This window comes from Haliaeetus albicilla, chromosome 5 (assembly GCF_947461875.1).
Source record: "Haliaeetus albicilla chromosome 5, bHalAlb1.1, whole genome shotgun sequence".
In the NCBI taxonomy this organism is placed as follows: domain Eukaryota; kingdom Metazoa; phylum Chordata; class Aves; order Accipitriformes; family Accipitridae; genus Haliaeetus; species Haliaeetus albicilla.
Window position 1 is genome coordinate 12,475,042 of NC_091487.1, and position 14,704 is coordinate 12,489,745.

Sequence of the window (14,704 nt, forward strand, 5' to 3'; positions counted from 1 at the left end):
GATGGGCTCAGCGCCGAGAAGGCTCTAGGAGGAAGGGAGTAAACCGGTACGGGAGGCAGGTTTCCCCCAGTACGAACCAGAGCCTTGCGCAGTCCCAGAAGCTGGTTCGCTCTCACAGCTGCTCCTTTCCCAAGGTCCCCGCTGCCTTGGCATCCATGGGGAGCCTGGGAGAGCCACTGGGGAAGGAGACGGAGAGGGTCCCCAGGTCGGCTCGCCGGACCTCACCATCCACCCTCCCTCCACCCACCCGGGTCCTGCTAAAGGGCACCGCGTGCACGTCCCACACCGCCCTCCCCTGCAGAATGCCGGCTACCTTGTAATTACTAATAATGGTCTCAATGTATTTTCAATTAGCTCACTTGGAAGAGAGCAGCTTCCAGCGACGACTTGTAATTGTACTTTGGCCACCAGCTGATTTGCTCATTACCCGGCGCACGCCGCGGCAGTGCCGGCGCAGCCCCACGCTGCTTTTGTTGAGGCTGCCGGGGGTCGAAGGTGGCAGCCGGCGGCGGCACCAGCGCACGTGACTGCAGGAGGAGGAAGGACTCCACCATCCTCCTCCTCTGCCCCAGCACGGAGCGATGCTGCGTGCAAGCCCAGGCCCGCGTCTTTACAAGAGTGTGTCAGGAGCGGAAAAGGACGGGAGGAGAGCAACGACGTCCTGGGAAGGGGACAGCCTGGGGACGGTGACAGAGGCCCATGCTGTGGGGAGCGCCGGGGGGCTCAGCACCCCTCCGGCAGGAGCCCTTCGGCTGACGCTGGTACAAGCAGGGTGAGGGCGGAAGATCTGTGAATGCAGGGGTTTACAGGAGCCCAGGAGGAGACTGGAGAAGTGCTTGGAAGGGACATCAGTGGAGGCGTCACCAACCGCAAGAAGCTCTGACCTGACACCCACGAGGATATAGGAGCACAGGAGGGGGAACAGGCCATCCCCATCCCACCCTTCATGCTCCCACTGCTTCCCAGCTTCCAGCTGGGCAGACGGGGGGGAGAGTGGGGACTAGGGACCCATTACTCCTGGGTAATCTCTCTGTCTCCCAAAGCCTTAACCCACTTGGTGTTATTTCGCACCTCTGCCGCAAGCACAGGACTGAGAAGAGCAGCAGGGTTCCTGTCCCCAGGATGCCCCAGTGCAGCCCTGGGTGATGCACCGTGCCTTGTGAAAGAACATGGAGATGTCCCTTCCTGGAGCTCTGGCCCCACCGGTGTCATGAGTGTGGCCCATGAATTGCCAAGAGAAAAAGCTCCTGAGCAGCAGCTCTCAGCCTGGGCATCGGCCAGAATGCGGTCAGCACTTTCTGTACAGGGAGCTGGATGCCGAGAGATGTCCTCGAGGTGAAAGGCTCCCGTGCTCTCATTACCACTCACAAATCTCTCCCAGGGGACTTTCAGGGTGAATGCTGGCTGCAGTGAGATGTTCTGTATTTTAATAGAGGAGGAAAAAAAATATAAATCATGGATAGTCAGCAATAACAGCACACAGAAAGGACTGCAGTGTGCAGAGGGCAGGGTGCATGCTTGTCTGTGGCCTCAGCATCCCACAGCATGGCTGGGGCGGGCAGGAGGGGAGAAACTGTTCACAGGACCCTGTGCAGAGAGCGATGCCATGGGCCCTGAAACCCAGTGTTTTGGGAGGTGGTCCACACCCTTATTTTTACTTTTTGTGCCCTGCAGCTGCTGCTTCTGGACCCTGCTCCTTTCAGCTGCTCAGCAGCTCCGGTCCCACCAAAGCTGATACCTGTCTGATTTTAAGTGAGCCAGGATTCATCTGACAAGCAGGCAGAGGTCTAAAATACCCCATCTGCCTTACGTTCATCAAAGGGCCTGCGAAATCCTTCCCTGTGGATGGATAGTCCTGCTCCCCCCACTCTAGTGTTAGGGCAGGGCAATTACAGAAATCCCAGCAAAACCTGTGTTACTGGGGACAGCTGCTCGCTGCAGTGTTACTGCTGGGAGTGAGGGGACAGAAGAAGCCGGCCCTGGCTGCAGGTCTCTCCCCAGGGCCAGAGCACACTCCTCTCCAACCCAGCTTTTGTCACCCCTACCACCCCAAGATGCTGCTGCGCCCCAGGACCAGGCAGGCACAACGGAAGGCTGCACGGGAGGGAGATTTGGATCAGGCGGTTACAGGGAGAGAGAAGCAAAGACGAAAGGAAGGAGAAATGAGTCCCCAGAAATGAAAGCAATTGCCCTAATGCTGAGATCAGCACATTTTACTCCTTGCCGCCAGCCCGCCCTTCTGCTCCCCAGCCTGCTCCCCCCGATGCCCCTGGGGAGGGCGAGCACATCGCCACCACAGAGGGGGAAAACAGCTTACAGTGGATGCTTGACCTTCCCAGCATTGAGTTATAAACTGGTATCAAAGCCAGAAACACCATTCCCCTTAGTCAGTCAGCAAAGCCACCTCCTAAAGACCTTCAGGGACATCCAGCACCTCTCTGAATTCTTCCCTGTTGTACAACTGGATCTCTTCTCGCCGCTTAAAACGGTTGCAGCCTGCAACTCAAGGGACATCTCCTACGCGAGCCCTCAGTCCCAGCACTTGGTGGCTGGAAAGGGAAACCAGCGCTGAGCCCGTCGGTATGAAGCACCGATGGTTGTGAGCACCAGTCCCCGAGGTGGGTGATCGCCCCCAACTCATGCACGCTCCCTGCAGCCCTCCGAACAGCAAAGCTGCAATAGCACTGTCCCCAGAAAGTCATTAAACACATGGAAAAAATTATTCTTTGATAACCATGTTAGGCCCCGTGGTCTCAAACAGAGAGGGCAGAGGCATGCCAAAACCAGCTGGCTCCAAACTGAAGCTACCCCACGGGGGGCATGAGACTGCTTCCAGGGCATGCTGACAGGCCAGGCTATACCCAAGTACATGTTTTTTTGCCCGGCATGGTGTGACACTGGTGCAATGTGGCATTGCTTAAGGTTTGGATGTGAAGTTAATCCTAAATAACTGAGGAGAAGTGCCCTGTCTGGTGACAGACCCTCTAGCTGTTGCATCTCATGGCTGCCCTGAAAGCAGGCAGCCCCAAGCAGTGATCAGAGGGAGCAAAGTAAGATCCCCCACGGGATTTCCTTTTATTTAAGAAAACGTTGAAGTCTCAGGTGCAACAGCACATTCTATACTGCCACAACTGATCCCCGGTGGCAGAGGAGCTGTGCATGCTGCCAGGAGAGGCACGGCCCCACGCCAGGACTGGTCGGGAGCTAAAGCTGAATATTCAGTCAACCCATGGAGTTAAACCCTCTCTGGGACTCTGCGCCGATTCAGCAAGAGGAACTCACCCAGCGCTTACAGGCCTCCAGCAGCCACACGGTCACCTTCCCCTGGGAGCAGCAAGGCAGGAGAAGTCACCGGAGGGGATCACGTCTGATCTCAGAGCTACCTGGAAGCCATGACTTGCTTTTTATCTCATAGTCCGAAGCAGGAGAACAAGGGCTTCCTGCTGAGGATGGCTGCAAGCAGCAGCTATGGAGCTACATCCGCGTGGATGGGGGGATCGGAGCCAGCAGGCCTGTTCCCAAAGTCACGAGCCCACACCCTGCCGCACACTTTAACCAGCCCACTTCATCCAGCCCCTGCGCTTGGGTAAGGTTTCTTTTTATCCTCGGAGAACTGAGTGCCACTTACCAGCCACCACCCGGGACATCTGCTAAAGGGGCAACAGCTGGGGAGAGGCTCGCGCCTCGCCTGCCTTCCCGCTGGCTGGCGGCGCAGGGTACGCCGAGACAGATGCCATTTCTACCAGCCGGGGCTGATCCAAATTATCTCCTCTGTGGGAGCTTCTGTGCTGGCACAAAGCAGCCATCGAGCGTCCATAGCGATGTCTGCAAACAACTCCTGCCTCTAATCAGCACAGCGATGTTGTCAAAACACACATTTCCACCAGCTGCAACCGGTACTGTGGCCAAACACCGCTTAACCCAATTTGCAGCCCGCGGGGTGGAAGACAGTCCCCAGGGTCTCTTCTGTGTTTGCCAGCCCAGCCGGTGGGAATTCAGGTCCCGGCTTGGGCCGTTCCCCGTTCTTGGGAGCCTACGGGACACAGGAGAGCACGCATCGGGGTCCGACGTTCACCGCTGCCAGAGGTTACCCCGAATGAACAGAGCTGGGTGGGCTCACCCTCCCCACGTGCCGCGTTCGCCGAGGGGGGCAGGGGAAGGCACTCGGGTTATCCCCTCTTTAGGCCAAACAACAAGGACAAGCCAGACAGGTTACTCGATGGCGACAGCCTCCCGGGTTCAACCCAGGCGTGCAGGAAGGAACTACACCACTGACTCATGGAAAACCAGCTTTGGGGAAGGACGTGGGAAATCACCTCTTTCGCCACTCGTTTTGACCAGCGGATGTTTCCCCCTTCCTCAAACAACTCCAGGACTTGGTCACATCGAAGCAGGCTGTCCCAGAGAGCAGGAGATCGGTTCATCTGCAGGACCAAGAAGTCAGAGGCTTTGAAAATGCTTCTCCTTACCAGATGGCAAGCAAACCCAAGGCTTGAAACTCTGGAAAACTTAAAAAAAAATTTTTAAAATCCCCCTGCAATTCTTGCAAGAGATGGCCCCAGCAGCAGGTCCAGGCTCGGGCAACGTACATGTCTGTGCAGCACCCTCTGTAGACCAGGAAAGCTCCGCACTCTGCTCCCATCACCTTAAGTTACCGTATCACCCGCCGGCGGAAAGCATGCTGCAAAGCTGCCAGTCACCTTCTGTGACCTGTCACAGAGAAGAAACCTTCTATAAAGACTCACTCCTGCCAGGAACAGCATCATGTATTGTTTCAATTGTGATTCACTGGTGGCAGAGGAGGAGCAGGGAGGTGAGGAGAGAATCAGTGTTTGCCTTCATCTTTAAAGCAATTTGTTTCCTCTCCACCTATCCCGCTGCACTGTAATGACACAAGTGTCACATCTGAGCAGCACCAAGCAAAGAAATTTGGAAGGAGGAGCTCCAGGGCTAGCAACAGCTGCTCTTCTTTAAGAGGCCTCTGCTTGAAAGGAACCCACTTCATTAAGACAAAGAAGTTCACCATCTTTTCATGCTCCACAGCAAGGAGACGTGAAGAGCTTTAGGCAGCACAGCCCCTCGAGTGACGGCCGTGGGAGTACGAGTGGAAAGTGTGATGAGTGGGCAGGGGATGCCAGAGCATCCAGAGTCGCTTAGCAGTGACTGCCGTCAGCAGCAGAAGGGAACATCCACCTCAGCACATCCTGCGCGCAGCAAGGACAGCATTTCTTCGCCACCCTTCCTCCTTGCCGTGCCCACCTTCCTGTCTTTGCCTTTTCGCTGGCATCCCCAATTTATCAAGAAAAGGCATTCAGTGCCACCCAGCGCACTTTTAGACTACCTGCTACAAACGCCGGTATTGGCCGGCCGGGTCGCACTCACATTCAGGTGCCGGCAGCGCGGCGGTGGCTTTTGCCGAGGCACTGTGGTCTCGCCTCTGAGCACAGGCAGGACATTCCCACATTGCTAAACCCAGTATTGCCCCTGCAGTGACGTGAAAGAGGGGAAGTGGGAATTTCAGTAAGAAGGGGGTGGGAGGGAAGAAGAAATGGAAAGACACACAGATCAGCACAGTGCTCAGTAGAAGTGACATGCTTCATACTCCACCCCTGGGGATCAGAGTTTTCATCGCTAGGCTGAATCTGAAATGTGGTGGAAATATTATTGCTTCACTCATTTCAAAACAGCGTGCTGCTTTTACAGACTACACTGTGTTCCATGATTTCAAACACACACCTGAAATGCATTTCTGAGTTGAGAAATGAAGAGTCACTAATGACAATGGGGAGGAAAAAAAAATAATTACATTTTCAGACATTCAAGCCACACTGTCTCTCCTTTCCTGCATCTCTTTGGGAAAGCCGTGTAACACAAATGCACAAAAAGCCATTTCAATTATTTCTACTCTATTTGCATGAGACTCTTGACACTGACGTTAGGATGAACACCATCACCTAGTTTATTCTAGCAGAGCTATCCCATGGAAAATAGGACTCTGATAATAAGCTAAGTTTCCTGTGAAGAGGAAGGGAAATGCCACAACAAAGGTCTATCAGGTGCGTAAGCACAAAGCACTGAACAGCCAACATATGGTGGGTTCAGAGAGGAGAAAGGATGCACCTTGGCCATTTACAAGTCAACAGCAGTCATTCAAATTCAACACACCAGGTTTTTTTTAAAAAATATGATTTCCTACTTAGATTTATTTTTCCTTTAATAACACAGTTTAGCATTTCAGAGTTTGGCATTCTACACTCTTACACACTGTCCTTGTTTATTAGCATTTAAACACAAAAAGACATAGCAAGACCTCCAAACACAAATAAATACAAAAACACAATATACAATAAACTGAAATACAACATATAATAATGCTATTGGGAAATTAAGACATGTTGCTAATTCTTTTTTTTTATTATTATTTTAACAACATGGTTATTGCTGAGCAATAAATTATACATTTTAAAGTTGTTTTCCCCCCTAAAAGAAAAGGACGAGAACCACTGGTTACCAGATCACTTGCACTGTATCCTTACAGCTATTGATAATTAAGACAGGCAGAATATACACAATCAAATGAGGTTGGCCTTCTTTGGTCTTTGTTTTTGATCATAAAACTGAACACAAGTGTACCGTTCACTGAAGAGTATGAGAATAAAGAAATGGATACACAAGTTTCAAACATATTAATTTGTACATTATTCTCGATTACTGATGTCTTTTCAATAGATATTTCTTACAGAATTTCTTGGAAACAAATGTCAGCTTTAGTTTTCCCGATAATTACGTTGTTCCATGCATCTTAAAGGTTATCCTACTTGTCTAAGAGAAATGGACCTATGTTTAGCCCATCATCTCCTAATGGGGTATTTTTCACAGCTCTCTAATCACCACTAAATCATTGGAGTTTTATACCTTGTAGAAAAAATCCTGAACTTCCCCCGTTCTTTTTTTTTTTTTCCTATAAAACTGAAAAAAATATATAAACCAAACAACAGCTATAAGAAAAACAAAATAGGTGGATCACATGATGCATCAGCAACGATGGAAGCTTGTACCTTCCCATTCCACAAGTACAGATTATACAACTCTCTGCCAGTGACGCAGGTCATAGTTGGAAGATGTGTCCTTTCATATGTGAGCTATATTCAAATCCAAAGCTCACAACACTATGCAAGAAAATGACCTTTACGAATGATAATGCTGGTTTATCTCAGTAACCCTTAGACAGAGTCAAATTTTATCACTACGCATCACACTGCCAGCAATGGAGCGTGTGAACACCGGCATTGCTAAGAAGTTAAAAAGTCCTTGCAGAACTGGCAACCAAATTAAAAGCTTAGTTCCAAAGGACCAAAAACACAAACACCACATAGAGACAAGAAACCCTCCCCTAAATGGGTAGGTTAGTAAGCCACAGAGTTGGGATCCAGATTTGAATTCCACATCAAGTCTGGGATGTTTGGATCCAGGATTTTGGTTCAGGTGCTTCTCTGTGAAATTCGGAACTTATTCGAACCCTAAGGAACTAATCCTAACTTGGAGGGAAAAAACCTAAACAAACACAGCCTAGTATCTACACTAAGATCATGAAATGGAAGACAGAAGCTGCAGTCTTGACCACAAATTAGAAGAGAAATACGAATAGTCAGATCCCTTACACGTTGTATATCTCTACTCTTCTAAATCTTAAGAGGATGTCCCTGAATCAGCAGTCCAAAGTTTTCCACAACCTTCCTAACTGGTGCTTCTCAGCAAAAGCCTGGATTAAGAGGCAGGAAAGAACAATTAAGCCCTCCATATTTTGGTTTAAAGAAAACAGGAGAAAGCCCCACAAGAAAGAAATGGTCAGTCATGCTACAGGCTGGTAGAACAAAGATGAACCCACTTCAATTTAAAATGGTATTCTCCCTCCTCAGTTAAGAGGAGCGTCAAATGAGACTGACTTTGTTGGGTGATTCTGAACAAACAGAGCAGGACACACATTTGCTGCTATTATTCACATCGACACATTGCACTGGCCTTCCGCTCTGCAGGCCGTGCAAAGCACTGCCAAGTAGTGAGCAACGTCTGGGCTACCACACACGTACAACCCCAAATCATGACAGCTTGTATGTTTAATTCTAGCCCTTACTGTCCTGATGCGGGTCTTTAAGGTATGTCAACTTGTTTTTTGGTTCCTTTAAGGGACAAACGTATTAAAAGAGCAAAACCTAGGGATTTGAAGATAACACTAGGGAACTGGAACCTCTCATTCAGTCCTGGCTCCAGGAGATTCCTTTTGTGACTCTGGGCAAGTCACTTCACATCTCATCCTTGATTTCCTTTTTCCAGAAAATAAAAACAGCACTTGCTAGAAGAAGAACACGTTTGCAGATGTGAAGTGCTTCCTATGCTGTACATAGCACTAAAAACTACTCTGACTGAATTCCCAAACCGATTGCTTTTATTGCAGTAGCTATGATTTCTAGGTCAACCAGAATATAGAGGTATTGACTCAACAGGATAGGAATTCCAGGAAGAGATCCAGCTGCTTTTTATTATCTTTGTTCCCAAATTAAAGGAAAGCATTTGCAATTAACAAGTTGCCCATCACTATTGTTGTTTAAAATTCAGGAATCTCCAAATTAGCGGAGTATGAGGAAGGACCTGTGTCCTAGATGACATTCCAAGGTCTTCAGAAAGGCTAAACAAACTGTTTGTTTGCTATATACAGGTCTTCAAACCTGTAAGGTGTGAACCCAAAGTTTGCCCTTAGCCAAGATCCTCCCTTAGCAGCAGCAAGTTATATTTGCACCAACTGATCAAGTATAACTTGGGGGAAAGGGTTTTGTTTCATCACTTCTACGTAAAGAAAAGACTTTGCATATATATGTGCATGCACGTCTGTGCGTGTATGTATGTACCTACACATGTACGAGTAATTTACAGAGCAAAACCAAAGAGATTAGGTATGCAACCCAAGAATTTTTCCCCCTCACCTATTTGTATATTTGCATAGTTAAATCATATCAAGGCATCAATACTGCAGTCACATTTTTCACTTTTCTGTGGTGCAGGCAACTTTTCTTGTCACTCCCCACATGCTTCTCTGTCTTGGACCAAACAGCACCCATGTTTTAAAAATGAAACAAAACAACAACAGAAACCCTGCATTGTTGGTGAAATGCCTATCCCACATGATGGAATACAGATACAAATAGGTGGTAGCTTTTAAATTCCATCTCAACAAACCAGAATCGTGGCAAGCCAAGAAACACGAGCGATACAATCACAACCTAACATTCATGGGTTCAACACTTAAATTACAACTAACACAAATCTCGATTACCTTTGCATTTGAGAAGTTCACCAGGCACAGAGACAGGCATATATCTTCAACTTTCCTTTTCCAAGTAGGAAAACCCACAGAAAAAGGAAATAGACTGTATTTTGTATTTCTAAAGAAAGCTAGCATGTTACCCACAACATTTTTTTTTCCATCAAAATTATGCCACCCATCATCCCCTTCTCCTATTGCACATTCTCTTTGTGAAGAACAACATTTACAGTACAAGGCTGAAAACAACATTGCATATTGTAAGTCAGCAGTTGAAGGTGTACCATGTAGACAGTAACTGAAACAAGACCCCTTTAATTAGATCAGAAAAGTAATGCAGACATGGTCATGCATCATAATCACACGTTGGTCTTTAAACACCCAAATAGTTTCATCCTGTTTAAAATTCAAGACTCTCTAGGTAACAGATGCACTCACCCTGTGCTGAAGAGCGTACAAAAAGGGCAACATCCAGATTGTCACACACTGGAATCTCCCTAGAGAAAGCTGGAAACAGAAGAGGCTTGTACATAACTTGGAGCGTCATCATTAAGAAAGAATACCAGCAAGAGACTTCAGTTGTGTGCTGCTAAGAATTACTAAGCAGAGGAAAAAAAGATTCCATTGAAGAAACACTGTTCAAAGTAATGCAAATACTCTGGGACCCCCTTGCAATAATGGCATACCACAGGAGTTAGCTGGGATTCAGGAGTATATGTGGGGGCAGACTGTTGCCCTATGAATCACTTTAAACAGACAGTCCCTAGAAAACTTCGGATATCTGGGTCAGGAACATATAGAAAAAAGGCTAAAGGGCATTTCAATGATGAGAGAAAAAGTTAAATAATTTAAGTGTTGAGTAAAGCACCAGCTATCTTTTCCTTTCAATTTAGAGAATATACAGTGGCCTTGTTTTCACAAAATGCTACATACTCCTTGCTGGAAAGCAGAGGAAACTGATTTCTATGTACACAGTAAGAACTCTACAGAGATGGCCTGCGAGTTCTGTGGAGAAAGGTGTGTTACAGTCAAGGCTTCAGGTATTCCACAGCAGGCGGTGTCTACATTTGTGTAGCAAGATCCTGGATTTCACAGTACGCAGGGTTGGCAAACTGGAAATTCTCTGGCAGCTTCATGTATTTTTAAAAAATAAGTGCAGTAGGCCTCCATTTTATTAACTGTGATAAAAAGCATATATGCAAAAATATTTTTATATCGATAGCACATTACTGCATTATAAAAGCTGCCCAAGTGAAGCTGAAGATTCTGGCAGCTGGTGCTTTTGGCACTTGGGAGATGTGGAAAGCAGCATAGAGATCTGTGAAATACAACAGTGACTGATGTTTCTGCTACAGTGATCGGCATTAATATAGTTAGCAGTGTTCATATTTAAACTTCTCTATGAAGTTTCTGAGTCAATATCCCACTAAGAGGAGATATTCAGATCTCTTAAAGCTACTAGTTTAGGCTGTGCGCAGACTCAGGAAGACTTCCCTATTAGTTTACACTTTTCGCATGTTTCAAAGTTCTCTTTCAATCACAAAGGCTGGAAACACTTTTTTCCTCCTCTTTTAAAGAGCCTGGATTTAGAAGCGCAATTCTGTCACAGGAGTTGGAAACTGTAGTCACAAATCTGCAGAATATGCTGGGCCCTGCTTATACTAGAAATCTCCTCCAAGTCCCAGATTGAAACAGGATATAAACTGTTTTGAGATGGCCAAACGGTTTCATTTAAGTTTACAAGACATGCATTGGCAATGGGAGGAGAGTCCTTTGGACATTTCCACTTGGGAATCCTGTTTTCAGTAAAATTCTGTGATGCACAAACACAAAAGCTCAGCTGCCTACATTCACAATTATTAAAATGACACAAGTTGAGCGAACCTTCGCCCTGAAGCATAAGTGATGGGTTTGCTTATGCAGCCTGCATAAAACTGCAAGTGCCATATAATTATATCTAGAGATATAGATGCAGGTATATCTATAGATATTTATCTCTTGTGCAGAACGTCCTCCTTCCATGCTAGAAATTAAATGCTAGCACATGCCTCCATATTTGAGCTTGCACCTGTTGACAGCTATGTACCATAAAGGGAGTACAGTACCTGGACAACGGAAGGCAAGAAAAGGAAGACAAGTTGCTGCTGACAGTTGCGACAGTCAGCAGCAGGCAGTATTCTAGCAGGTGCCTGGAAAACCCATGAAGACCACTTAGCATGCATTGTATATTAATAAATACTTCTTGCAGGCACTGTGTGTGAAGGCACAGCCAAAAAAGACAACGGCAAAGACAAGCTGAAATACAAAGGCATGAATTCAACTGCACCTTAGACAGAAATTGTGACTATGCCTCAAAAAGCAGAAAACGCATTGAACCTGACATTAAAGGCTGAGATGCAACGTTTTCTTTCAAGCCCACAAAGGCTAAAAACACAGTGGTGCAAGCCCACTCTGCTTAAGCGGTTCTTGGATTTTAAAGAGCACCACAGTCAGGCTATATCTCTAGACTTGCTTGTCACAGGCTATTAAATAAGAAGCAGATGAACACAGCAGGCTGCAATCAGCATGTTTCAGGGCTAGCAAATGCTTTCCACTACAGTTCAGGCTGTTACAAGAAAGAAGCCCGTGCATTCCCTGTTAGGATGCTTGCCTGCTATGAAAAGCTGTCATAAGCATATACATTCGCAGCCCCCCAGAGTTCTCAGATGGGTCCATTTCATGTGATACCACCTTACAACCACAGGCATTAGAGGAGAAATGTCGCCTGCCTTCACAGTGGCCATGGGGACTGTCTAGTCCAAGCTCCATAGGAGCACTGAGCATAACGTTTTGGCACCTGAATAAGATGGATTCTACCATGGCCAAGTCATAGAAGCTCCAGCAGTCACAGAAATGGGCTTTGGCTTCTATTTTGTACATCGCAAGGTACCTATGCGCTCTGAAGACATGGCTAAACATTATGCCTGAAGTCCTTTTAAACTACCATTTCAGATATCAGAATTAATCTGAATAAAAAGCTATGGTTTATAAGCAGCACGGCACATCTAAGGCACATGTATGCATGCAAGCCACCATCACTGTATTAAGACATTGCTGATTTGTCCTTTAGAAGCAATGGCTGCTAGTACAGAACAAACATATAGGCTTTTTTCAGCACTAATCCTCCTCCCCAATACTGAAAATACTATATACTGCTGACAGCATAATGTGCAACATATATAGCTTGATTGGAAAGCATGGGGCAGAACTTTAAAAAATGTACAGGATTCCGTTTAGAACTCCAAAGTTCAACAAATGCCCTATTTTAGGGTGAAAACAATTATAAATCTGATAATGATGCACAGCATCCATGAGTGATTTTTCCTTAATTTTGAAATAGTGTCATTAACTACGACATATATTGTAGGTTTACATTTCTAAAGAGAAATAACAGAATTGAATAGTTTTTTTTCCTATCACAAGTGATAACCAGTGTTTGATATCTTCTATTTTTCTTCCAAGAAATATCAGTCTATCAACAGTTTTAAAATAAAATGTTTTCTGTAACAATAGAACTTTAAATAAAAATATGATTTTGATTCAGATACTTTTGAGAAGACATGGATACTTTTCCAAGATCTTCCAACAAAGTAATTATTAAAACAGAGACCAGATGAGGCCTTAAAAAGACAATATACTATATTTCAGACAAGATTGCACCTCAGTTTTTCAAATAATATCATAATTGCAACATTACTTCATAATTTCTTCTTTTAACATGCTGACAATTTCCAGCTAGCCCACGTGAAGTTTTTTTTTGTTTTTGTATTCTAGCTTAAAGAAATAAAAGTCAGTAATTTATTCAGCACATACTGTACGTCTTTTCACCTCCAATTGACTAGATCATTAATAAGTTAAAAAAAAAATCCTCTCTGACCATAATCATTATCCTCATGAGGGATAAGTGATTCTTCAGAGCTTAAGTGTTGCTAGTTCTATTAAAAAATATACCATGGTATGATTTCTTAATGTGTTGCTACTTTCGCAATTGGACCCTATGCAGTTATGCCTTCAAACTCTTCCGTCTGTTCCACAAGGTGGTTCTGTGAGCTTTAGGACCTCTGATTGAAGACAAACTGATATAAAACCCCCAAACGGAGTTGTCTTCTGTTTAATCCGCCTCCCCCATCATATGTCAGGGGTCTGGTAGATCTGATGTATCCACTATGACTTTAATAAAAATAGTATCATCTTTAATATACGTTCCATTCTCTAGAACAGTTTGAGCCACAAAGACTGGGCAGCCAGATGCAATGTTCATTTCTCCAGTTGGCTTCTTGAAACTGCTGCTGTTTGGATCTGGCTTGAAAGCATCTCCTAAGTGGCGTCGAGATGGTCCCTGATCCATTAGCATGAGAGTCACTTTCTGTTTAAACGGCCAAGGAAGCAACGCATCGTATTCTCCACGCATTATGACAAAAAACAGCGACAAGTGCGTCCCCTTTCCCATGCCATCTCCGTTAAGGTAAACTCTGGCACACATCTTGTAGCCAAAGTATCCAGTATAAAAGGGTTGGCTGTACAAGGACAGAGTCTTCCCCATGACTGCCTCTTGCTTCCGACGTTTATAATCTCGAATTTTCCAAATTAATACTCCGTTGTAACTGGCAGTTTCCAAAACTTGGAATCGGAGGTCCATGTCAGCCAGCCGAATATCATGAACGCTCAGCATCTGATCATGTCTGCTCAGCTGTGTCTCTAGCAGGCCTGTGAGAAAACAGAAAGGACAGGGGTGAGAAAAGTGTTTTTTTTCTAAAGACTGTAAAAAAAAAAAAAAAGAAAAAAAAAGAAAAAAATATTGCCAATGCTGCTATTGTATATGACAACACTTTCCTCCTCAAGAACCAAAGTGCATTTGGCCACTGATGAAGCAAACGATAGTTTGCCAGCTAGTATCTAGGTTAGCTGGGATTTTTTACAAACATGGGTGTTAATCACACATGCAGTAAAAGTCAAATACTGAAATCATCTAACAAATTTTGTGGTCACTAAGCAATATAACTACAGAGCCTTCCATTTTTTGAGAGGAGACTTGGTAGCACTATCTGTAGATTGCTATTAGCAGTGAAGACCTTGGAAGTGGTCACACGTCCTACATAATCCCTCTGAAATTCAGAAGCAATCGTGATCTATCAAAATATTCTTCTCAGACACTACTTGTCTCTGAACTGTAGTGCTGTTAACATGTCTAAAGTTCATCATAAAAGAACAGAAAATTCAAGCTTAGCTCTGCATTATATGGTCACTTACTTAGTTTGGAGGGAGGGCTGTTTTTAATATCCCCTTTCCCTCACATGAAAATATTACTCTCTGTCTTCGCACACTGGAAAATTGGCCAACAAAGAA

At 45.5% G+C, this 14,704-nt stretch overlaps 1 protein-coding gene across 15 annotated transcripts in view; it reads right to left on the reverse strand.

Annotated features, from left to right (window-relative positions):
• Nucleotides 1–6,183: 6,183 nt before the first annotated feature.
• The window catches only part of TRAF3 (TNF receptor associated factor 3), a 75,096-nt gene continuing 66,575 nt past the window's right edge, over nucleotides 6,184–14,704 (reverse strand). For all 15 annotated transcript variants that reach the window (XM_069783407.1, XM_069783402.1, XM_069783400.1 and 12 more), the window contains one exon: nucleotides 6,184–14,065. In XM_069783407.1, coding sequence (XP_069639508.1) covers nucleotides 13,494–14,065 — 572 coding nt within the window. In that variant the 3' untranslated portion in view covers nucleotides 6,184–13,493. The remainder of the gene's footprint in view (nucleotides 14,066–14,704) is intronic.